The following is a 25,690-nucleotide window of genomic DNA, read 5'->3' on the forward strand; positions in this document are numbered from 1 at the left end:
CTCGGTTGCCGTGTAGAACAGTCTCCACGATCCCAGTGCAGCTCACATCGCCTCGCGTCACTGCCCCCAGGAGCCTGGTGCCAGAGGGCTTGGAGGTCAGGCACTTGGTCGCGAGCAGCGGGAGCTAGGGGTCATGGGGGGGGCCATCTGGACGGGACAGCAGAAGGTCTCCCCAGACAAGTCACAGAGCATCTTGAGAAGCCAAGATCGTCCTGCTTTTGAAGTCAGGCTGACATGTCCTTCCCTGCTCATCTGGTTTCCACTTTTCTAGGCTGAGCACACGGAATTGACAAAAGAGGGACAGGAGCGGCAACTAGAAACCGAAGTCAACAGCAGGAAGGTTTCCCCGGTTTGGACCCTTTCAGGGTGGATGGTTTCTGGGGTCAGAGAGTTGGGCTGTATCAAGTCCACTTGTTTAAGATTCAAAGAGCCACGTGGGACGTGTGTCCTGCGGACGCAGCTGAGACCTGCACACGCCGCAGGCAGGGCTCCTGCAGCGGCCACTCTGCTCTCAGTCGCCTTGGTCCTGTGGCCTCGCCGCTGCTGCTCTGCACCCCACTCTGGGGTAACAAGTGCTCCTCAGGCCCCATCCTCCTCCAGGGCCCACGCAGCTCCCTAGACACTAGGGTCCATCCCAAAGGACTTGGACTCCCAAGACCCTGCTCGGCACACACAGCCACTTCCCACGTGGGGTCTGTGGTACGTGGCCCAGGCAGGGAGCACGTGAGGGACAGAGAAAGCCGTGGACCTCCCTGGACGGAAGAGCTTTCAGTCCATCCGGCGGGAAGCAGGGGAAGAGCGTCCGCTGCTGCCCGTTTCCCCGAGCGTCCCAGGGGCTCCGAGCAGATGATAAAACTCATCCATGGGAACAGGCCCGCGGGCGGGTGCGCGGCGGTGGGGGTCGCGGTGCGCCTAGCACCAGTGGTCTTGGTCGGGGTGGTGGTAGCTGTGCCGCACGCGACCGCCCGAGCTGAGCCCCAGGGTGCAGTGGTAGCCGTTGGGCACGCGGCGCAGAGGGTGGGACTGGGAGGTCAGGGAGGACACATAGGAAGTCCGGGAGGAGCGGCCGGAGTTGGAGGCTGCAGCCTCCTCGAAGGTGAGCACGTCCTCAGGCTGGGTGTGGGCAGTGGCCTCGCTGTCCAGACGCTGCCCCAGGTAAGGGTCGGAGCCGGTCCGAGAGCTGGGGGCCAGGGGCGGGCTGAGGGGGTCTCTCTGAAGCAGTGTGTTGTGCTCGGAGAGGCCACGGCTGAGCCGGCCTGGGGAGAAGGCCGGGAGGCTGCCCTGAGCCCCAGCAAAGTGCACAGGCGAGGAGTTGGCCGTCTTGTAGGTGATGCTGGGGCGCGGAGTCAGCGGGGTCTGGGGGAGCTGCCTCCGCGCGCCGCGGCCGGGAGTGCTAGCACCAGAGGTGGACGGCAGGGGGCTCCCGTTCCCTGAGCCGCTGCCCTGCAGGGAAACCGGATGGCGTGAGGCTCCGGGCCCGGCACACGTGGGCCGGGTGCAGGGTGGGGACCAGGCAGGGAGGGGCAGGGCTCGGCCTTGGATCTGGGAACAGGGACTGCAGGGGCCACCCAGGCCGAGTGTCGCCAGGAGAAGCAGCCTCGGCCTCCTGGGCGTACCTGTCTCGGGGGTCCTGGCTCCTGCCCGGCTGTGGGTGATGTGGGGTGGCTGCTGAGGGAGGGCCTGGGCTGCAGGGGCTCCCGGCCCCCGAAGCGGTCACATGAATAGAAGCGCTGCTTCTCGGAGGAGGAGGAGGAGGGCTGCCTGCGTTCCTGGGACCGGCCCCGCTCCTGCCTGCGCTCCCGCCGGCCGCCTGCAGGCGCCTCTCCCGGGGGCGGCCCTGGCCCTGCAGTGCTGCTGGGCGCTGGTCCGGGAAGAGGAGATGTCACCGCGCTGGGCCAGGCAGGGAGAAGGTGCCCTCACCCCAGACCTGGCACTCAGGCCAGCAGAGGGTCCCGAGTGAGGGGCCAGGGTGGGTGGTCCAGCCTGCTGCCCAGCTGTGGAACCCACGCCCTGTACTCAGGGCTGGTAGTGGGGTCGTAAGTTACAGAAATCTAAGGGTCCCCCTCAGGCTCTCAGACCCCAGGCTCAGGCCACCGCCACTCGAGGACCCTCACATGCACCACCGTCTGTGTCTGCTGACAGGCTGGGCCCCTTGTCCAGGCACTTCTGCTTCCGGTCCCTGCGGCGGTGGCAGCGGTGGTGGTGAGGGGGGGCCGCCTGGCTGGCCGGAGCGCGGCCGGGGGCAGCATTGCAGAGATGAGCCATGTGTGGGCGCTGCGGCGCCAGCGTGGAGATGGAGCGCTTCATGGGGCTGGCGTCCGAGGCCGGCTGCGCGGGGGGACATGGGAGGTGCGCCGCCTGAGAAGGGCCTAGGGGGCTCCCCAGTGGACACACAGCAGAACAGGCCCCTCAGGAGGGACCGTGCCCCACTGTCGGGGTGCCTCCCAGGGGGCAGGGGCACTCGCTGGTGTTCCACCGGGCACCTCCCTCTCCCTCCCTGCCCAAGACCACCCATCTTCAAGAGCATCTGCACAGGCGCCGCTCTTGTGGGTGCCCGTCTCCCAGGCCAAGTGGTGCCCGGCAGGGCCTCTCGGGGGTGGTGGGCAGAGACAGGACATCGTAGGAACAGTGAGGACAGAGCCACGGGAGCGACAGTGACCAGTTACCAGAATCAAGTACAGATGAACCGTACGGAACCAGAAGCCGGGAAGAGGGGGGGCCCGGAGGAGAAAGGCAGGGAGAGCTCAGGCCGCGCTCTGCGTGAGCTGCATGCAGCCAGCCGGCTCTCAGAGTCCCAGCCCACAGGCCGGCCCCTCACCAGCCTGGCCAGGGACAGCAATGTCCCTTGACATGGCCTCAGGCCTGCAGACCCCTCCCTGGGTCCCTGTGAAAGGGGCTCAGCTCTGACAACGGGAAGTCCAGCCCCCGCCTGGGGCCTCCTGCTCAGTCACCCTGTGGGTCCCACAAGGAGCAGGGCCGGGAGGGTCGTCAGCTCGTGTCCAAAGAAAGACGGGCCAGGCCACCTCAAGCCTCCAAGGGCTCAAGAACACTAAGGGGAAAGGGTGGTCTGAGGTGGGAGGCACCCAGGCATTTTCTGGGGTGGGAGGGACAAAGGGCTGAGTCAAGGATGCAGGCTGTACAACCCACAGCTGGGTTGGGGGGCTCTAAAGACCAGCACCGTATTCTGGGGGTGCCCAACAATGTTGGCAGTGTCTAGGCAGCAGCACAGCTGGGGAGGCTCCACCCCAACAAAGCTCTACACAGGACACAGCGCTCCCGGGCCAGGGCTCTGCTGAACACCCCACCACCCGAACTCCGGGACCACCCACCTGTGTCCCTGCTGCCAGGCGGGGCATGGAGGCCGCTCGACCCTGGCTCTCCAGCCCGGGTTGGGGCTCCCCGTCAGGGCCCCTCAGGGCCATGCTCTGCATCTGGACATCCACAGCCTGGGGGTACAGCAGCCCCCCCAGTCACACCCACCTCATATCCCGCTCTCACCTTCTTCCTCACCCCCCCATCTAGTCTCACCCGTCCTTTCTCACTCCCGCCCCCATCTCAGCCCCCTCCACCCCGCACCCTGCACCCCCCTCCCATCCCACCTCCACCCCTGTCCCCCCATCTCACACCACCCCCAGCCCCGGGGGCCTCCTCACTGGTTTTCCCAGCTGCGCCACTGGGATCTCTGTGGAGTGGCCACGCTCCAGGGGCGTTGTAGCCTGGTAGGGCACCTCCTGGGTCCTCTGGGTGGTGCCCCAGGAGACAGACTCTTTCATGCCACTCTCTTGGGTTTGCCTGTGGGGAAGAGAGGTTTGCTCTGTCAGCGCTGAGGTCTGTATGCAACAGAAGGTCCACCCGGGACCTGGCCCTCCTTGCTGGGCATCTCCACCCCCGAGAGTGAGCTGGGAGCCTGTGGGGTGTGGCCCCTCATGTGCAGGCTCTTCCAAGCGGGGACACCGCAAGGGATGTGAACCCGAGGCTGGGGCTCAGAGTGGACGGGCAGAGGGGACCCTGGCCACCCACCCAAGGGAGCCCGGGTCCAGCACTTCCTAGTCGGGGCACATCTGGCAGATTCCTCAGACCCGACAGGGGCTCCCGTGTGCAGCAGGGGCAGGAATCGTCGGAGGTAAGGCTGAGACCACGCCTGTGCAGCGTGCAGAACGCACATCCTGCCTACGCCAGCCACACTCCCTCCAAGGGGCTCCTCGCGCTCACCTCCAGCCGTGCTGGTTCCTCCTGACTCCCTGACCCGGCCCCTGGCTGCCCTTCAGATCGGGCTCCTGTGTCCCCCTAGGGGACAGCCTTCCGCAGCACACACCGCACCTGCCGGATCCTGCCCTGCAGTGTCTGTCTTTCTGATCATGTCTCCCAAGTGGCATAAAAACTGCCTGGACTCTGCTGTGTCCAGTGTCCAGGGAAGCACTGCGCACATCCCCCATCACCCGGCTGAGGGGCACCGTCATGGTGGCCACAGCAATGGCAGACCAGTGGTTGCGGGGGTCTCTGAGGAGAGCCCTCGCTCTGCCGGAGTTGCCAGCCTCCCCCACAGGCACCCTGAGAAGCGCGGCTTTGGCAGGGCAGCGCTCAGTTTCGGTCAGGTTCTGGCGGGGTTCTGTGGAGGGTGCCCCTGCAGTGCCGCCCCCACCCTGTGACCTCAGACCCGGAGGATGGGGCACAAGAAGAGGCCTGATCGCCTGCCCCCTGGCCTTCCTCTTGGGCCCTCCCTGTAAGGACAAGCCCAGAATCCAGATGTGGGAATCAGCTGCCCTGGGCCCGCCGGCCCCTAAGGAGCTGGCCCAAGCCCAGGCCCAGAACGCCACCAGGATGGCCCCGGAACTGGGAGAAGTGACGCAGCCCTGAGCAGGTGCAGCTTGTTACTCAGCCAAAACTACTGGATTCACAGTCCACAAACCGAAACCCAGCTCCGAAGAAGCACGCGTGAAATGCGAAGAGAGGAAGAACCCAGAGCCCTCCCTGTGCACGCCACTCCCAGCCTTGTCCCCCTCGAGAACAGCAGGCTGGGACCGGGCCCCGCTCAGCCCTTGCTGGCTGAGATACAGCTCCCGTCCCTGCCCAGGCCCCTGGGGTGTCTGCAGATGTGGGACCTTGCTGGCCTGGGGGTGGGAGGCTGGCTGGAAGGACCGTGCCCTCCCGGGGACCCCAGCTGGCCAGCAGCAACCCTCTCAGCTATTCTTGGGGCACAGTGACCGTCACTCTGTGTCACTTGGTTTGGGGGGGTTCTTTATCAAGAATCATTGTGGCAAGAGTTGTGTGACATAGGAGGATCTTGCCAATTTGTCTTCTGAATATAGTTGCTTCAGAAATAGATGCCAGAATGGAGATGTGAGAGGAAATGCATCTGAGAGGAGGAGGAAGGTCAGAGCACTGAGAGGCCGGCGACAGAACGGCGTGAGGACCCGAGGCGGGAACCAGGAAGTTCAAGTTCAGCGAGGAAGGAGAGGCCCGGACCCCTCGCCAAACAGAGAAGCCGGCACACACGGAGGGAGCGGCAGCTGGAAGCAGGAGGCGTCCCCATCACGGCTCTCGGCGCTGTCAAAGGCGCGTGTCTGCCATTATGGGACACATTTCAGAGTTCACCACAGAGGCTGCTTCATGTGGACTAGCTTTCGGTGGCTCATGTGAACATCTGGGGGAGGTGAGCACACAGCCGACCCGGGAGCTGGGACGGGACCTGAGGGCCCTGTCCTGAGTGCTACCCAGGGGCGCCCCTCCGAGTAGGGAGGTGGAGAGACCAGTTCAGCTTTCCCCCGCACCGACACGCCTGCGTGGCCCAGAGCTCAGCAGCACCCCTGTCCGGTGTTCACCCCATCCCACCCGGCACTCACACGGCCCCGCCCAGTGCTCACACCCACTACCCGGCACTCACACGGCCCCGCCATTGCTGAGGGAGGCCGAGCTCTTCTGCTGAAGGAAAACGCGGGCTCCTCGGAGGACAGCTGGCTGTGTCTGCTCCAGTGTGGCCTTCAGAGGGTGGAACAGGGACACGGCACCCATCTGCAGAACGGAGGCGGGCAAAGCAGCGCTCAGAGGGCTGGGGGCGGCCCTGCCGACTCCTCTGCACCACAGGGCTGCAGGGACCTGCTCCCAGTCTGGTCTGCACGTGACATCGGGAAAGCAATTTTACTTCCTGGTGCTTCGGTTTCCCTGCCCACAAGATGTGGGGGCTGGATGTGGTTACAAGGGGCAAACGGAATGCCTCTCACCAACTCTGACAGGCAGAGGCTGCGGGAGCCCCGGGCGAGCAGAATTCTGGATATTCCGGGGCTGGGGGGACATCCGTGGCAGACAGAGAACGGAGGGCCGGGCGCGGGCACCAGACACCTCCCTCCCTGCTGCGGGCCAACGCCACGGGAGCTCTGGACACCAGGCAGCTTTCTAGACAGAGCGCCTACGGTGGCCATGAAGGCTCTGCTGTGTGGGGAAGTTGTCACCTCCAAAGGATGACATCTGAAAGATGGGCCCCCAAGTCATCCTAACCAGTCACATGTGGAACACATGGTGACCCTGGGCCCATCAGTTAGAATGTCCTCAGCCCCTGGCTGGTTGCACCTCCCAGAACAATCCCCTCATGCGTGCTCCGTAACGTTTCTTCTACCACTTAAAACGTGGTACCACCGGGCCTCTGTCCTCAGCCCTCGCATCTCTTGACCCTGAACATGAGCACCCCAAGTCAGGGGCTCCTCCAAACCACCAGGCAACCAACTAGACCAGTGGTTCTCAACCTTCCTAATGCCACGACCCTTTAATGCAGCTCCTCATGTTGTGGGGACCCCCAACCATAAGATTATTTCCGTTGCTACTTCATAACTGTGACTTTGCTACTGTTATGAATTGTCATGTAAATATCTGATATGCAGGATGTATTTTCATTGTTACAGATTGAACATAATTAAAGCCTAGTGATTAATCACAGAAACAATATATACTTACATATGTGTTTTTCGATGGTCTTAGGCGACCCCTGTGAAAGGGTCGTTCGACCCCCAAAGGGGTCGCAACCCACAGGTTGAGAGCCACTGAGCTAGAGGGACACATAAAGGCTATACAGGATTTTTGACTTTGGGGCCCGAGAGGTGGCTGGAAGACCCTCTCCTTTCCCCGCTGCACTTCCTCTGGGCAGGGTGTGGCTTCCCGCTGTGCTCGGGCACCGGGAGGCTGCCAGCATCCCATTACTTCTTGGAGACCCAGGGCAGGTACCTGGGACAGGCCCCCGGGAGCCTGGTGAGTTTGGTCTCTGCTGGTCTTCTTCTGCTTGTAGAAGTCGAATATCATCAGAGCTGCATAGACCTTCCCAACGGTCACCTCTCCGGCTGGAGGGGAGAGGGGGCAGGAAGGAAACAGAGGCCAGAGCTTGAAGGAGACAGGGAACAGAAAAGCCATGGAAAACATGGGGCGCAGTGGGGTGAGAAACAGGCCCCACCCAGGACTCGAAGCGTGTGGCTTGGCCAAAGAGGGCTTCTCCCCTGACCCCCGGCAGTGCCTCCAGACGTGGCTGCGTCCCGCCCAGCGCCGCAGGGGCCCTCCCCGAGGCCTCGCCGCCTCCCAGCAAAGCGGAGTCAGCGTTCGCCTTTAAGCACCTCATTGTCTCGGCTTCTACAGCTGCTGGAGTCTCCCTGCCTTCTCTCTGGGGTTTTGGAAGTGCAGTCCCCACACTGAGGGTGTGGGTGGCTTTGCTCAAAGAATAACGCCACATCACCTTCTCCCCCGACTCCTGGGCACTGACTTTTAAGACCAGTTTTCCCTGCAGGTGGAAACTGAGTCTGGACTGTTCAGAAGGTGAGTCCACCTCTTCAAGGTCACTGGACAGTCACCTCACCCAGGCCTCCCTCCTCTGCCTCTGGGTGGGACACAAAAGGGGGGCCGTCACACCCTCACTTACGTTTATGGGGTGGCACCAATAAGTCCAGGGTCTTCTGGGGCAGATTGGCCCACACGGAGGCAATCTCCTTCCTCAATTCTGCGTCACACTGGTGCTGCTTCGTGCCAGCTGGGGCAGGCAGGGGTGGGAAGGGGAGGGGGTGTCAGTGCCACCCCACAGCCCCCTGGGAAACAGGCGGAGCTGCGCAGGCGGGAGGGCACGACGAGGGGCGGGACGCGGCAGAGACAGTGCCGGGAGGAAGGTGCCACAGAGGCCAGTCAGAGCTGTCCCTGCCCCTTGCCGGGACTCGTGTCCACTGTGCGCGCGTGACCACATGTGCACGTGGAAGGGGAGGGGTACAGTGACGTCCACACACTCACCCACCGCTTGCTAAAGTGTATGGAGCACGTCAGGTGCTGTTCCCGACGACGGAACAAAACCGAAGGAAGTGGCCCCGGGAGGAGCCTGACGTGAATCCACAAGGCAGGAGAGGTCAGTTAAAGTCCAGTGTGGCGGAGAGAGGCAGAGCCAAGTGGGGAGGGACGGGGAGTGTCAGGAGGGCTGCCCTTTTGGACAGGGAGGCCAGGAGAGGCCTCACGAGCAGGCGGCAGGTGTTCGTGAGACCCTGAGCGCAGAGGGGGCCCCGCTGTACGCGGGGGCCAGGGAGGCAGTGCTGGGGCAGCGGGAAGGGATGGGACGTGCTCGGCTACCTTTGCTGGACACCAGGTTTATTCAGGCGCACGTTACATGCAATACAATTCCCCCTTTGTAATGGTCCCACTCTGAATTTTGGTAAATGCACTCAGTGCCGCATTTGCCACCGCAGACCAGCTGTGGGGCGCGGGGCGAGTCCCTCGGCCCCCACGGCCGAGCTCCCCGCGGCCATCACGTCACCTTCTGCAGAGCGTCACACAGACGGCACAGCGTGTGGGCTCCCGGCTCCGACTGCCTTCACTCGGCACGACACACGCGTGATCCCCACGTCACGGCTACACCCGCATCTGTCCCTGCTGCTGCTGAGCACTGTCTCTGGCACAGACCGACCACACACAGTGTGTCCACCTCCCCGACGGGCATTTGAGTCGCTTACAGTTTGGGCCAATTGTGAATCCAGCCACAGCCCTTCGCGTACGGGCTTCTGTGCGGGTGTTTCCGCATCACCCACCCTTTAATCAGCGAGGACTGACGCTGAGCACCTTTGCCGGCCTTTGCCGGCCTTCCCCGTATCTTCTCTGGTGACGTATCTGTTCAGGTCGTTTCCTTGTTTTCAATGGGCTGTTTATTTTCTTACTGCTGAGTTACAAGAGAGCTTTATATAATCTGGCAACCAATCCTTATGTCAATGGGTTTTCCACAAGTATTTTCTGAATTTTTGGCCTGCCATTTCATTTTCTTAGATACCTTTTGAGAAGCAAGTTTTTAATTTTAATAAAGTTCAATTTATCAACTTTTTTCTTTTATGGCTCATGTTTTTTGCATCTTAAAATAATCTTTACCAAACTCAAAATTACCGAGGCTTTCTTCCTGTTCTCTTCTAGGGGTTTTATAATTTCACATTTATGTCTATGATCCATTTCTATGATTCGAGTTCATTTTTAGAGAAGTGAAGGGACATGCCGTGGACTGAATTGTGTCCCCTGCACATGCTGAAGCCTTAACCCCCAGGGTGACTGTTTGCAGACAGGCCAAGAAAGAGGTAATTCAGGTGAAACGAGGTCCTAAGGGTGGGGCCCTGACCCCCAGGACTAGTGTCCTTACAGGAAGAGACTGCACTCCCTCTCCACATGCTCTGGGAGGAAAGGCCACAGGGGAGGACACTGGGAGAAGGCGGCCGTGTCCAGGCCAGGGGAGCGGGCCCCAGAATGAAACCTGCCTTCCTGGAACCTTGATCTTGGGTGTCCAGCCTCCAGTCTGTGGGGAACAAATGTCTGTCCTTAAGCCGCCCAGCGATGGTGTTTTATTCCGGCCGCCCAAGCTGAGTAAGACGGTAAGTGTCAAGGTTAAAAAAAAAAATGGCACACGTTGTCTACATTTCTCTCGCACCGTTTGTTTAAAAATTACCTTTTCTCCATTAATTGCCTCTGTGACATGGAAAAGCAATGGACCCCAAGAGTAAGTCCCTTCCTGGAGCCTCCGTCTTGTCACCAGCGCCACACGCCCTGATCGGTGCAGCTCCACTAAGTCTCTGCTGCACGTAGGGTGAGTTTTCCAAATTTGTTTTTTCAAAATTGTTTGTGTTGTTCAAGTTCTTTGGCTTTTGTACATGCACTTCACAGCTGGCTCGTAAATTTCTACCCCAAAAGTCCGTTTTGACTTTCTGTTGATCAACAGCAGAAGGATTGACATCATAATATTGCATCTCCTAATACACGAACATGTTATACAGCTTGATTTACTTAGATCTTTGATTCCTTCCGTCTATGTTTTAAAATTTGCAGCAGAAAAATATTACACATGTATTTTTTAGAGTTTCCAGCTATAAGGAAGCATTTCATGCCTTTGGTGCAACTTTAATGGAACTTCGTTCATATTTCAATTGTTAACTGATATACTGACCTAGTATCCTGTGACTTTGCTACATCAAATACTAGTTTTAGTTACATTTCTGTGGCTTAAAACAATAGAAATACGTTGTCTCAGTTCTGGAGACCAGAAGCTCCAAATGAAGGTATCGGCAAAGCTGTGCTCCCTCCAGTGAGGGAGAAAAGCCCTTCTTGGTCTCTCCTTAGCTTCCGGTGGGTCACATAAATCCTTGGAATTCCTAGCCTTGTAGTTGCCTCAGTTTTATTAACATTTTATTAGACTTTTTGGGATTTTCCTCATAGATAATCATGTCAATTGTGAATAGAGGGAGTTTTATTTTTTTCCCTTCCAATTGCTACACCTCGTTTCTTTTTCTTAACTTATTATAATGGCTAGGACCTCAAGTATAATATTGAACAAAAGTGGTCACAGCTCCCTGGACGGTGTGGCTCAAGTGGATTGAGCGCCGGCCTGCAAACCAAAGGGTCACTGGTTCTCTTCCCATTCAGGGCACGGGCCTGGGTTGCAGGTCGAGTCTCCAGGTGGGGGCATGTGAGAGGCAGCCACACATGGATGTTTCTCTCCCTCTTTCTCCCTCCCTTCCCCTCTCTCTAAAAATAAATAAACAAAAAAATAATTTCTAATGGTGACTGCAGACGTCCTTGTTTTGTTCTTGACCTCAGGAGAAAAGGAGTCAGTCTTTCTTAGTTAAGTATGTCATTAGCTGTAGGTTCTTCATAGATACCCTTTACCAGATTGGGGAGGTTTCCTTGAGCCCTGGCTGGTGTGGCCCAATGAATTGAGCTCTGGTCTGTGAACCAGAGGGTCACCAGTTCAATTCCTAGTCAGGGCACACGCTTGGATGGGGGAACATGAGAAGCAATCACACATTGATGTTTCTCTCCCTCTCTGTCTCCCTCCATACCCCTCTCTCTAAAAACAAATAAATAAAATCTTTAAAAACAAAAAATATATAAAGAAAGTTTCCTTGAATTTATAGTTTATATAGAATTTTTAAAATCACGTACATTGAATTTTGTCAAATGCTTTTCATGCACCAATTGAGATGACCACATCATTTTTATTTTTTTCATATATTAAACTGTAATGATTGATTTTATCCAAAACCAATCCCAGGAAACCAAGCTTGCATTCCTGGGATAAACCCTATTCTTGTCATCATGTGTTATTTTATAACGCGTATGTGTGTGCGCGCGCACGTGTGTGGCTAGATTCAGTTTGCTAAAATGGCATTAAAGATTTCTGTGTCTATATTCATGAGAAATATTGGTCTGTAATTTTTTTCCTATGAGGTCTGGAAAAAGTCCAGCCATTGTTAATGTAACGAGAAGGGTTTGAGCGACGTCGCTGTAACCCGGCAGCCAAGGAGCGAGGACTGGAATGCGCGTGTGTGAACAATGACGCCTTCACTGTACTGGTCGGTGGGGGCAGCAGACGCTGCTGAGTGAGCACATGTACTGTGTGGTCGTCGTATTCAAAGTGACTGAGCACAGCAGCGAATCTGTTTCAGCTTTTGTGTTAAGCTTGAACATTCCTCCATGGAAACTGTTCAGATGACCCAGAGTGTGCAGCTGTGGGCAGCTGGTGACGGGCTGCTTCATCATAACAACATGCCTGCCCATGCTTCACGTCTTGTGCAGTTTTTTAGTGAAACATCAAATCACCCAGGTGACTCAGCCCCGCTACAGCCCAGAGTTGGTGCCCTGTGACTTCTGGCTTCTCCCAAAACTAAAATCACTTTTGTAAGGGAAGAGATTTCAGACCATTGATGAGATTCAGGAAAATACGACGGAGTAACTGACAGCGATTAGAACTGTGCAAGGTCCCAGGGTGCCCACTTTGAAGGGGACTGAGGCGTCCTTGTCCTGTCTGCAATGTTTCTTGTATCTTCTTCAATAAATGTCTCTATTTTTCATAGTGCATGGCTGGGTACTTTCTGGACAGACCTTATGTCTTTGTTCAGTTTTGATATCAGGGTAATGCTGGCCTCGTAAAAATCAGCTGAGAAACACCCTCTGTTTTTCTACTTTCTGGGAGAGTGTTTATGGAATTGGCATTATTTCCACCTTAAATGTTTGGCAGACTTCACCAATAGAACCAACTGGGCCTGGGATTGTCTTTGTTAGAAGTTTTTTAACTGTGATTTGTTTTCTTTAATAAATATAGTTTTACTCAGGTCATTATATTTCAGGTCATCTATTCTTGAATAAGCTTGACAGCTCATGTCAAGGAATTTTTCCATTTCCTTTAAGTTCAAGTTTTCGACATAAAGTTGTTCATCACATTTCCTTGCCATCCATTCGGTGCTGGCAGGGTCTGCAGCAATGTTTCATCTTCCGTTCCTAATGTTATTTTAATCTCCTTTTTGTCTTGATCAGTCCCGCTAGAGGTTTATCAGTTGTATTGGTTTGATTTCCACCTCGAGCATCTGGCTGTTGAGTTGGTGGAAGACGGAGGAGCCAGAGCACTGCAGACAAGTCAGTGGCGGACCGGCAGCAGCTCGGACTGGGCGGCTGGGAGACAGGGTAGAGAAGCCATCAAATTCTGGATGCATTTTGAAGGTAGAGTCAGAAGATATGATAAGAGGTAAGATATTGATCAGAACTGGGGTATAAAACAGGAGAAGGTACGACCAAAATTCTTGCCTTGAGCAACTGGAAGGACAGCCTGCACCATGGGGAGTGTAGACGCTGAGGGCTCTCTGAAGCTCGAGTAGGAGCGATGGAATGTTGGAAAGCTTATCGGGCCTCCAAGTGCAGAGGGAGATGCCCTGTGACATACAGACTGGGAGTTCCGGGGGAGGCCCGGACGGACTGCGCCACCCTGGGGGAGAGAACTGGGAGTCACAGTATTGAAAGTCACGGGAACAGGTGCAGAAGACAGAGACAGCAGCCAGCAGCTAGGAGGGAGGCGGAACCAGAAGAAGAGGCATAAAAGGGGTTCAGAGAGGGGGGAGTGAGAGCCGAGGAAAGGCTGCAGACAGGTCTGCACCAGGAGGGCCGAGAAGGCGGAGGCCAGGGAGAGCTTCACAAGAGCCATCGTGCCGCGGTGACAGCGACTACAGACGGGGACCGAGAAATCAGAGATGACACACACACGTCTCTCAAGGAGCTGCTGGCTATGAAGGAAAGAAGACAAATAGGGACGTTGACGGAGGGGAAGAGGGGATCTTTTGAAGATGGGAGGCATCATGGCGTGTTCATGTATCGACACAGATAACCCAGCACAGGCAGAACACAGGCGAGGCAAGAAGCAGTGCAGATCATGAGAACGGGCCCTCGTGTGCAAGGCGGAGACTGGCCCGGACTCGCCCAGCACAGGAGTCCGCGGAGCTCAAGGGAACAAGAGCAGGGGCTGGGGGTGGGGACAGGGTTCGGTGCAGGCCTCCCTCTGGTGACCCCAGTTTTCTGTGTGAAGGGGAAGCTGTCATCACACAAGGGGGAGGGGGGAGGTCGTGCTAGAGCTTCATTCCTCTTTGATCTGGCGCAAGCTATGCCGTCTTCTCGGTGAACTCCGGCAGGAGAGCGCCTGACCCCGGACGGGGCTCGGGTGGGGGCAGCGGAAGAGGGGCTGGCCCGCGAGCGTGAGCAGGGCCAGGCTGTGCCCCCACTGCAACTGGCTGCAGCCCTGTGTGACCTGGACAGGCCATCTCCACTCACTGTCCCTCAGTGTCCTTGCTGATGTGCAGGGCGCTTATCAGGGGACACAGCCGCTGCCCCCTCCAGACAGGGCCCCACACCCCTCCCCGCGCCCCCCTGGGGGCCCCCCGAGGCAGCCGTGCTCACCTGGAGCCAGCTTGATGTCCAGTGCGGTCCGGATGAGGGCCATCAGCGTGGATGTGAAGTGGACAGTCATGTCCTCGTTGGAGATGGGCATGTTCATGCGAACCAGGCGCTGAGGACAAGGGGGCAGGTCAGGGCCCGGCCGCCCTGGGCCCCCACCCCCACAGGGCCGCTCAGTGCTGGAGGCCCCTGGAGACAACCCCTGCAGGTGCCCAGGACAGAGGTCGGGCCGATGGGAGTTTTGCCAGCATTCCCGCTTAGCCTGGTCCCCACCCTCACATGAGCTGAGCTGAGGGCTCCGCTGGCTGCAGCAAAGCACAAGTCCAGGCACAGACTTGCCCCCCAGGGCCGGCCAAGAGCCTGAATTGCTCTGGAAGAGCCGGCTTCCTCAGCCGGAGGACCTCCCCACCCTCTGCCCATGGCCGGGAGGATGGCCCTGCCTGAGGGGAGGGATCTGGGCTGCCCGACCAAGGCTGGGGTGCCCCGGGACAACCCACAGACAGGAGGGAGGACCCCTGTCCTTACTCCTCTGTCCAAACCCATTCCTTCCAGCCATGACCTGGGGCCCTGGACAAGGGTGGACAGCCGACAGCGCAGCCTGGGCGGCTTCCCTCAGCCCCGGGTGGCTCTGCCCTCACCAACCAGCCAGGGGCCTGAAAGGGACAGCTGACGCCCCTCACAGAAAGAAGCCCAGGGTCTTAGAGATCAGCTCCAGTTGGGAAGACCCAGAGGAGCTGGGGCTGCCTGGGTCTCAGGCTCAGCCCCTGTTGGGGGCTGGCAGGCAGAGGCTCGGGCCATCCTACAGGAACGTAAGTCCTCCGAGCAGAGGGTCAGGGGCGGTTCCCCTTCAGGTGCAAGTCCCCTTTCCTCTCTCTGGTTTCCAAGGACAGAGCCCAGGGCCCAAGGCTCAGAGGACTTACATGCTCTCCAGGAGGAAAAGGGTCACAGATGAGTCTGCAATGTCCTGGCCACGGAGGGGCATCGTGTCCCACCTGTCTTTCCCAGCAGCCTCCCACTCCTTCCACAGAACGGGAGCCAGAGAGGGAGGTGCAGGGCCTCCCTGGCTCTGCCAACCCTCTCCCCAGCCAGCATCCTGGCCCTGAACTTAATCCTCAGCCTGATGGAGGGCAAGTGCCTGCAGACACGAACCCAGACCCTGTCCCCTGAATGCTGGCAAAGCCCCACTTGGTTACAGCCGATCATGGTCCCAGGGCCTCACTTGGCACCTGTGTGACACACCCCAGGGAGCACGGCTTCCCAGAGCAGTGTCCCTGCAGCCCAGCACCGAAGGCAGCGGGAGCGGCAGGGGGCTCCTCCCCGGGGCACTTGGGGAGTCAGGGAGCCGTGAAGGAGGAGCAAAGCAGGTGATTCCCAAGAGAGGAGGGCTCCGTCCAGGGCACCTTCCCCCACAGGGCCTGCATCTCAGAAAGCAGCAGAGAACCAAGGCCCGGACAGACAGACAGGCAGACAGGCGTCCGTGCGCTGGGCCTGACCCTGCTGGCCACAGCACCCTGTGCATCTTCTGCCCCCTCCCCAGCTCGCCAAGCCCGCCCACCCCCACCCACCCTGGCCTCTCCGTGCCCAGAACCTGGGAGCTGGCCAGCACAGCAGGGGAGGGGCTCCAAGGCCACCCATAGGCCCTGCAGCCCCCTGGCCCTGTGTCGGTGCGGACAGAGCTCTCCTTCTTGGGGACGAGGCTGTGGTGTTGCATGCAGGGCCTCCAGGCAGCCACGACACTCATGCCAGGCAGGGCAGGCTGAGGAAGATGCCAGAGGCATCCGCCCCGCCCCCAAAGGCCGTGCTGAGCCGGGTGACAGCCAGGCCGAGAAGCAGAGCACAGAGAGAGCACGGACAGCAGCAGACACACGGGAGCCCCGGCGGGAGGCTCGCTCAGAGAGAGGGAGACAGCAGGAAAGCTCCAGACACATGCCGGCCATTTGCTGGGGGCACGGGGCTGCAAAGGGGGCTCTCGGGGGGGACTGCAGGATACAAGGGGTGACCGGACGCATGGGCGAGGGCAGCAGGCTCGGGGCTGGGGCCGTGTGAGGAGGGAAGCCTGGAGGTGTCCCTCAGTTTACACCCTTCCTGGCAGCTCAGCTGGCTACAGCCTCAGCGAGGGGGTGTGGCCATCACAGGGCCACCTGGGCCTGAGGCTGCTTCCACTGCATAAACCTTGCAGGACGCCTCTGCGTGACCTTCCTCCTCCTCAAGGCCCCCTGGGCCCACGAGGTCCTGCAGGCTCACGCCTTCCTCGGGCAATGGCCGCCAGCCCTGGGACGTCTGCAGGTGTATAGCTGGGTGGGTTTCTCACTGCAGACCCCTCTCCCCAGGGAGGCCCGAGGGTGGGGACAAGGGAGCCAAGTGTGGGACTGAGCCCAGAACAAAAGCCTCTGGCAAAAAAGCTGGCCTGCCCTGTCCTTCTGGGAAGGAGGCAGGAGGGAGCAAAGGCAGGGGACACTCTGTCTCTGTCTCCCTGAGCCTCTCAGGGCCACCGGGGGCAGCCCTGGGGACAAGGAGCCGGTGCAGAGACGCCAGCGTGGTGTGCGCGTCCCTCTGTCTGGGAAGGAAGCGGAGATGGCTGGGGCAGAGGAAAGAAAGAAACAGTGAGACAGCAGAGTGGCAGACAGACAGACAGACGGACAAGCCCCAACAGGAGGCGGGAGGCCAGCCCCAGCACAGACAGCCCCCGGGGAGCAGGGGTCTACCTTGTACGCCACGCGAGCTGGGCATTTCTTCCCCAGCCCCAGGGGCGGGGACATGTGTTTCAGCATCTCAAACATGTCATTGTAAGTGATGCGCCCACTGGAGACCCGGCCCAGGGAGGCAGAGGCAGAGAGGGTCCGCAGGAGGGTGCGGGAGGGGGGAGGGGAGGAAGCAGACAAGAAAACAGATCCAGTTAACCAGCGTTGGAGAAACTGCCGAAAGGGAATGAGAGGAGGGTCTCCGCTCCACTCGGCCCCTCGTGCCCCCGCCCCCCTCTGCACTCCGGCCCCGCGCAGGGCAGTGGGCTGCGGCATCGAGCTGATGAACATGGAGGGGTAAGGAAGGGCTGCATCGGGGCGGCTTTGGGTTGTCATTTCTGGTCTACACTTTTAGAAACCACAGGTAACACCAATCAGAAAAGAGCCGGAGGGCAGGTGGACAGGGCTGCGGGACCCTGAGGTCAGCTCAGCACCGCGGGCAGAGACACCCGCTTCCCCTTAGCGCTCCGTTTGCTTCCAAGTCAGCTGACAGGCTATGAAGTGGAGAAAAATCTAAGACCAGCAGGAAACTAGAGGAGAGCTTCGCTGTTCTGCAGGGAGCCCCCGAGGCTCTGGGCAAAGTGGACCAGGCCAGTCCCACTCCAAGCCCAGAGACGCCCGAGGCCAGCCCAGGGCAGGGCCGGGCAGGAAATGGGGGCTGCGGGCCGGTGGGGGACACAGGGTGGGGACAGCTGGGGCAGGGGCCGCTGGGACTGGCACCACCCTGGCCTCCTCCTCTCACTGCACAAGAGGCAGGATGGGGGCGAGCACATGGGCTACGGCTCCCGATTCAGGACAGTGTCTGGGGGCCAATGACTGTCTCCTCCCCAGGTAGACAGGCCTGAAGCCTCGCCACCACCCATGGGACCTGCCTATAGGACCTGTTGAGGTCCAAGCGATAGTCATGTTCCGACCACCCGGGCCTGGCCCTCTGCCCAGGGTCCCCAGCCTTGGCCAGGCAGATCAGTCCAGAGGGGAAGCAGGAGGGCCCTCTCCTCTGTCCTCTGTGCCCCCAAGGATGACAGACCCCTGGGCCGTTGGGCTCTTCCGACCCAGAGGGGCAGCTGCTCCTGGTCTGCTGTGCCCACGCCCCCTCTTCCAGGCCCTGGGCCTCCAGTTTCTCTGACCATAAGCCCACCCTTGAGAGCCCGGGGGTGCAGGGGAAGCTGACCCCCGGCCCCCACCCAGCAGCCAGCTGCGGAGCTCACTGCCGGCCAGAAAGCGCTGTGCGCGCTGCCTCCTAGGCTGTCTGTCCCTGCCAGCTGGAGAGTGAGGGGATCAGCTGGGGACCAAAGCGTCCGGGAGGTGGGGTGCGGGGCGGGGCAGGGCGGGAGGGAGGCAGCGTCCTCGGTCCCACCCAGGCAGGGAGTGCACGCTGTGTGTGGTTTCGGGCAGGGAGGAGAATGTCAGATGGGGGCTCTGAAGTTGCAAACCTTGTAGGCCAACCTACGAGGGCAGTTCTTCCCTAAGCCAACGGGCGGCACAATACAACGCAACAAACTGTACAAATCCTTATAATGAATCCGGCAACTGGAAAGGAAACGTCACAGGTTACAGCAACCGAGGCTCGGGCGCCCATCCCGCTGCCCTCCCGCCCTGCGCGGCAGACGTGCAGGCAGCTCCCTGGTGGGGCGCCGGGCGGGAGCCCCCGGGCCAGGGAAGGACGCAGCCTGGGCGCCCCGTTCTGCACTCACCCCTGGCGGCCCCGCCCACGAGCCTGCGCCCGGCCCTCCGCTGCCATTGGGGTGCCGCAGAGGACCCCCTCGCCCCGGGGTGGGCGTCCCTTCCGTTCCCTGCACCGTGTCCTCTCAGTTCCATCGGCTGCCCACGTGAGGCCCTATGTCTGGAAATCGGGGCAGAACAAGGAAGTTCCACTCCGGCCTCTGCCGCAGGGCGTGCCAACCTCGCGCAGCTCCCTTCTGCCGTCAAAGCCCTCGGGTGCCGCCAGATTAAAACCGTGGGCCTGACACTACCAGTTGGATTCAAAAACGATCCCCACGGTCAGTGGAACAAAGTCAAAGCTACTCGTTTGACCCAGCTCGCCAGGCCTCTCAGCCTGCCCCCGCCGCTCTTTGCTGCCGTCTCTCCCTTTCAGCCGGACACACTCCGCCTCCAGCACCTGCTGCCCCAGAGCTCGGTCCCTCCAGCCATCCTGCCCCCGCACGTGGGCTCAGACCCCACCTGCTCTGCCACACCCCGGCCTCACGCTCTGGCTCCTCTTTCCACGGGGACCCCACACCCAAGACGCTCAGCATGGTCCCCGGACAGGGGCATGCACCGCAAGACGGGCTGATCTCGCTCACAGCGGGTGCGACTGGGACGCTCCCTTCGAGTCCACACTCACCACGAAGTGCTGAGGTGACAACCGGGGGGGTGGGGGACAGGTCTGAAAGCAGCTCTGAGCCTCCTCCTCTCCCCCAGCACATACAGACGTGTGCGCACGTGCACATCCATACACAGATGTTGACACACAGTGCACACACAAGCGTGCAGTCACACGAATGCACACGCAGTTCACGCAGCCACACCGGTGGAAGCGCACACACACACGAAAGCCTAGGAAACTCCACCAAGCCCTGCAAGAAGGGGACTGAAGAGGACCACGCCCTGGCCTCTATCACGGAGGCCAGTGGACCTCTGAGCACCGTCTGTCCTGCTCAGAGGCCCCTGCTGGGCCTTCCCCTCCCAGCGCCTGGGAGCAGCTGTGTCCAGCCCCGGCCTCGTGGGAGCGCGAGGTGGGTACGAGCTGTGCTCGTGTCCCTGCTACGTGAGGTTGTGGGTGCTGGCGGGCCACTCTGTGCTGGGACTTCACCTGTGCTGCACGCCACGCTCCCACAAGCACTTTCTTCTCCAAGTGCCCGACAGCCCGGCCCTCCTGGGGCCCCACGGAGCGCTCTGTGTGCGGTCGCAAGCCAGTCTGGCCCGAGTCCACGTCCTGTGTACCCTGCCTCTGTGCCCCTGTGCTGACTGGGGAGCCCCGAGTCTGCGGTTCCCACTGGCTGGGAAGTGTCCTCCCCGTCCCAGGCCTGCACTCAACTGCCGTTGCCCGTCGGTCCAAGTCCCATCCCAAACCATCGGTTTTCCTGCAACACAATCTCCTCCAGAGGAGACGTGCCAGCAACGGCAGCGTCCGTGCAACCACATCAGGACGAGTCTCCATCCCGCTGGCCCTGGGGTCTCTGAGAGGCGCTGGGCCTGGGTGCGGCCACCCTGCCCTCCAACCCAGTGGGCCTTCCTGACCAGAGAATCCGTGATGCGCCCCCGTCAGGAGAACAGGCCTCTCCAGGCCGCAGAAGAGGCCATGCGCACCACGAACATCACTCCAGGCTGTGCCTGTCTCGCACTGTGTGACAACTGCAGGTCTCTCGCCACCATGGAAAATACCCTGAGGCGCCACCAGGGCCTCCAGGATGTGACCGACGGGAAAGGGCTCACCCGGCACCTTCTGGGCCCTTGCTGTGCTGCAGATGTGCTGCGGCGGGGCCCGCGGGGAGGCTGGCAACTAAGGCGGTGAGGGGCCCTTTGGGGGCTGGGGGCAGAAAGCTCCAGGATTGCTTACCTGCGGAGCTCACTTGCTAGGAGGGCGTGAGCCCCACAAGAACCATGTGAGAAGGACATGGCAGGACAGGTGCCCCCAGCTCATTCCCAGCCCCCAGAGTGCAGGAAATCCCAGGCACCGGCCCCTCACTGGGGCAGGGGTCACCACGGGCAGGGCTGCAGGCCTGTCCACACCTGGAAGCCAGGCCTCTCGGCCCCTCCAGGCCCTCAGACTACTCAGGTCACTGCCTGGGAGGGGCGTGAGCAAGGAGCAGGTGAGTGAGTGCTGAGGGGTGCACAGGTGGGCGGGGAGCCCACGCTGCTCCGCCAGCCCCCGCGGGTGAGAGGACTCCGTGGGCACACAGGGCACTCCCTGGAAACATGGCCTCAAAGCAGCGTCTCACCTCAAACCACCTTCATGAGGAGACCCTTGCTCTTCTGGAAATGACCCCACCACACACACTCACGCAACAGACACAGGGAGCCTTTCCACCACAATGAAGGCTCTTACACGCACTAGACCCTTCCCGGCTGCTCATCAGATTTCAGTAAAAGTTCACCAAGGGCCCACTGTTTGCAGCCTGAGCTGGGGACACAGAGGGGCACATTGGCTCCTGTCCCCGAGAGAGAGAGGGCAGAGCACCCTGCGCCCACCAGGAGAAGGTCCTGGGCCCATGGAGGCCTCTGCCTCCAGGAGGACGAGGAGGCCTAAAGGCGAGTTCCCCAGTGATCTCCGTGACCCCTTGTGCAACTGGCCATTTAGGAAGAACCCCAAGCTTCACAAATGCCCCCAAAATGTTCCATGACCCCCACGTAGCATCCTAAGGGCTGGCCTGAGGGTTCAAGGAGGATTTCTGGGCCTGGGGAGCTTCTGGAAGCACAGGGAGGGTGAGAAGGAGAACACCACCCACAAGGGAGACCCAGCGCCACCCCCCGCGGAGCAGGAACCCTGGGCCCCGAGGACCACAGAGCAGGGTGCCTCACTCACCACGCAGCCGGGTCGTACTCAGCCCAGACCCTGATGAACTCGTCCAGGTGGTGAGGCCCTAGGATGGAAGAGTCCCGCGTAAGGTACTCAAAATTGTCCATGATCACAGCCACAAAGAGGTTCAACATCTGCAGGACAGGAAGGAGAAGAGGTGGCACACAGAGACCTCAGCCTGCCTGCTCCCAGCCCCTGCGCCCTCCAGCCACAGTCCGGGTGAAAGCCTCAAGGAGGCCGAGGTCACTCGACTGAGCCAGAGCCTGCCCGGACCTGCTGTCCCCGCAGCCTGGACCTCTGCATGGCTGCCACCCGGCCCCACAGCGGCAGCCACAGCCTCAGCTGAGATGAGCAAGTGAAGGCCGGCCGCTTCCACCGGCCAGCCTCGCTGTCCCGCTCTGCGAGCTGGTGGCCCCAGGATCACAGAGCACTCGGTGCCTCCTGCGCTGGCTCCCAGCTGGCAGCTCCTGGGGCCTTGTCCCCTTTTACCAGCACTTGGACTGACCGCCCAACACTGTTGCCTCTACAGCCTTTGTGGTCTCTGCCTCCATTTTCCCCCACAAAACACCTTCCTGGCAGTGACTGCGAGTTCCAGCTCAGAAACTGAGGTGCAGAGAGCAATGCGGGACAAGCAGACCTGCCGCGGGACGAGGACAGAAGCCCCAGCCAGGCCGCACCAACTGGGCGCGGGGACTGTCAAAGAATATCAATCCGGGCAATGACAGAGCAGTTGTCTAGTTGTCTGTTTCTCCATGAACATGTCGCCTCACAAATGTCAGCTTGTTTCTGAGGCTGGGACGCCCTCGTATAAGCAGCTTCACAGATCTGCCCCAGGGTCAGTGAACCTGTGCACTTCCTACACTTTCTTGTTGTGGAAACTGAGATGTTTAACTGAAACTGTGATCTGAGGAGCACCAGGTGGGGGATGGGCCTATCGGGAAGGACCACCTTTCTGGCTGATCATTGGCGCCTGTCTGAGGAAGGTGGCGGACCCAGGTCTCATCTGCACTTTGAGAGGAAAGGGCACACACTGATGACAAAGCAGGGCTGCCCGTGCGCGTTGGCCCGGTTACAAAGGACAGGACCGGCTCACAGAAGCACTTCATTCCTTTTGCTGTTAATGAAAGGACTAGACCACAATCTGGGGTGTATCCAAGGCCAATGAACCCTTTTCTGAGTGTTTAACGATGCAGGTCTTGTTCTGATTGCTGTAGCTTCAGTGTGGCTCGCAGCCTTGGAAAACGGTGCCTGTGAGCGCTCAGATCACGCTGCCTTCCCGAGCCCTGGGCTGGCGCCTCCCCCGGAAGCCCCGGGTGGTGGGAGCTCCAGAAGCCCGTGTGGCTGCTGTGGACACACACCACGGAGGTTGCCCCGGGGCACAGACCGTGCCCAACACGTCAAAGGGACACAGTGAGTGGGAAAAGGTGACACTGAAGGAAATTAGAACCTGGGAGCTCGTGGGAGGATGTGTGAGGCCACTGCTGAGTAACCTCTGCACGACCTCACTGAGGCCTAAGCGTTGGGACATTTCTGCCTTCACCTCAAAGCAGGGAAGAGGAACCTTTTCTCTTACTTTCAGATGTAAAAATCACACAAGGAATTGGCACTCCTGGGTGGAATAAACTCGGGAATATTTCTAAGCGGTGATTTAAAAAAAACAGAACTAACACCAGCCATCAGGGCTGGTTTGGCTTCTTCCTTCACCAGCCACTCGGGCTGCTGCTTGCACTGGGTTTCCTCTGCAGGTTCTGCCCCAAACACAACAATGAGAACAGAGCTGTGGGGCGTTGAACATCCGGGCCAAGACAGTGTCATGGCTTGAGGACAATGACAGGCCGGGGCAGGGACTGGGAGCCCTGTGAACAGAGAGCGAGGACAACGTGTAACTCAGCATCACAGACATCCCTCCAGAGCAAACGTGGAGGACAGCCGGAGTGCGCACTGTTGCTGCGGTCACCAGCTGGCTCCCGCTGGGGACACACTCACCGGCCAGCGGCACCAAGGCTCAGCGCTCCCTGTGAAGCCAAATAGGCAGAATCACACCGCATGTGCTCCAGGGATGACAAGGTGAAGTTACGGAGCCACACGTGAGCTCCCCAAAGCAAAGCAGCGCTCACCCCGTCAGTGGGGTTGTCATGAGGCGAAGGACGGAGGCCCTGGTAGGAGCAGCCTGGGGCACCCCCCTCCACGCCTGCTACTTAGGCACGTCTCCTCCTTTCACACAATGACACCGGGGACCTCCAATTGTTTGAAAAGTGACAGGGACACAGTTTGTCTCATTAGGAACGGCTGGCGTCACAGCCACTGTCAAGTGGAGAACATGCCCCAGCCCACTGTCACCAAGCACAGCCAGGGGCACACGAGGCTCTGGCCGCTCTGGCCGCTCACACAGCTCAGCTGACACATCGAGCGGAAGGGTCCTCGAAGGCCAGCAGTGTGTCCTCACGCCCGTCTGCCCGGCCTGTTCTGTTTACACCGTTGAGTGAAACAGGCCGCAAACGAGAAGCAGGTGGACGTGAAAATGGCATTGCTGTTTCCCAGGACACAAAGTTTAGGGTTTTGTAAAAACGAGGCCAGGGTACGATGCTAGGCTGGTTATGCGAAGATCAACACTCACGTTGCGTGCGAGTGTCCACATCAACCACATCATGACACCAGACTGGGACTTCCGTGAGGGGCATCACGGGGGTGGCAGGTGCAGGAAGGAAACGGAGAACTCAAAGGAGACTCACACCAAAAGCAACTAAATGTCCATTTTTGTCCTCAAAACAGTGGCGTTTAAGAATGTTAGTTGACTGTGTGGGTGGGTCTTTTCCCACGGTCCTGCTTAAAATATGATTTCAAATGACCGGACAGTTTCTTGCAGGAAAGCGACTGCGTGTTGAAACGCACCTGTGAAGAAGGGGGACCGTGGCCTCTCCCCCGAGGGAGCCGAGACCAGGCGCAGGTGAGATGCCCCGACCTCGGGAAGGCGCGTCGCTGTGTACAGACGCTCGCCACTCCGCAGGTCCAGGTCACTGGGGCTCTGTTCTCCCATCACATTCTGAGGCCGCGGTCTTCCTTCGGCTGTGCAGACATCACGGGCTGTCACTCTCAGGGCTCACTGGCTGCGTCAGCATCTTCTGTCCTCAGGAGCCTATATCTGGGCTCCAGGGAAGCTCCTGCTGTGCTCAGTGGAGCTTTATTGACTGTCCCTGGGGAAGGGCTCCCGTTGTTGGCGTTCACCAGCCTATGGAAGGAGAGTCACGAGGTTTGCAGTACGCCCCAAATCCAGGAGTTGGTTAGAAATATGGCTTCTTCCCCTGTTCCTGGTGTAGGACAGGGAGGGGACAGTGGTTCTTACTGGAGAGACATGGGGTCCTTCCCAGGATTTTGAGGCTGGAGGCTTTTTCTGTTCTTCTCTGCCTCAGGGTTCAAAGTGCTGCAGATTGTCTCTCTTTTCCAGTTGAGCTGGACTCGTGTGACCACACATGCCCTCCATTGTCCAGGGCCTGGTCAATCCCCAGGACTCCTGACCAGACCGCAGTCCTCTGGCTGCTCTGCACCGACTCTGCCAGCCACGAGGCTGCTCTGTCGGCCATGCCGGTTTCCAGCTCCCAGGGACAGGGCGATGTGGCGGCCCTGCCGGGAAGACCTCAGCTCCGGGCTGTTTACCATTTAGGTCTGGATTTATTTTAAGATGTTCCCTTTGGGGATTTTTTGGCCCAACCTCTGATCTCACCCAGGCCTTGGACTTTTTACTTTTGGGAAATACCTTCTCCTAAGCTGGGCGGCCTGGCTTTGCCTCACACCACTAGGTGCAAAGTTTGTTTCTGATGCAACCGTCCACCTGTGCACCCAGCTGGCTCTTCCCAGTGCTCTCTGGCCCAGTGGCCTCCTTCCTTAGGACGATTCCTGCAGATCAGGAAGGAGACCAGACACAGTGCTGCGTGTGGCCACCGAGCCACCAGGAAGCTTCCGCTGCACTTGAGAGGGACGGTGGGGACAGGAAACAGAGTTCAGGAAAGGCCACTCTGACTGAGAGGACCCGCTGTACAAGGGCTGGTGGCAGTCACCTGTGAGACATGCCTCCACTAAACTAACTGGTGTCATGAAAATGCACTGAGCTGAAACTCTGGGTCCTGGTGCTAAGTCCCTGCTCTGCCACTAACCAGCTCCCGCGTCAGGAACTCTACCCCCAGGTAACTTAGGCTATTTCTTTAGTCCTCCATGTAAAACGCAGGCGTCA

At 59.5% G+C, this 25,690-nt stretch overlaps 1 protein-coding gene across 1 annotated transcript; it reads right to left on the minus strand.

The window, feature by feature from the left end:
* Positions 1–606: 606 nt before the first annotated feature.
* LOC150005562 (voltage-dependent N-type calcium channel subunit alpha-1B-like) lies at positions 607–25,119 on the minus strand. The gene is made up of 15 exons (XM_090280145.1): positions 24,984–25,119; positions 24,355–24,528; positions 23,131–23,210; positions 21,736–21,867; positions 21,469–21,596; positions 16,908–17,004; positions 14,206–14,314; positions 7,898–8,005; positions 7,216–7,328; positions 5,885–6,012; positions 3,654–3,792; positions 3,330–3,446; positions 2,121–2,328; positions 1,617–1,861; positions 607–1,443 (listed from the first exon to the last, which is right to left on the minus strand). The coding sequence occupies exons 1-15, from the start codon at positions 25,117–25,119 to the stop codon at positions 913–915; spliced, it is 2,445 nt and encodes an 814-aa protein (XP_090136271.1). The 3' UTR covers positions 607–912.
* Between the last annotated feature and the right edge of the window lie 571 nt (positions 25,120–25,690).

This window comes from Furipterus horrens, unplaced genomic scaffold (assembly GCF_987537825.1).
Source record: "Furipterus horrens unplaced genomic scaffold, mFurHor1.1.pri manual_scaffold_6, whole genome shotgun sequence".
Classification (NCBI taxonomy): Eukaryota; Metazoa; Chordata; class Mammalia; order Chiroptera; family Furipteridae; genus Furipterus; species Furipterus horrens.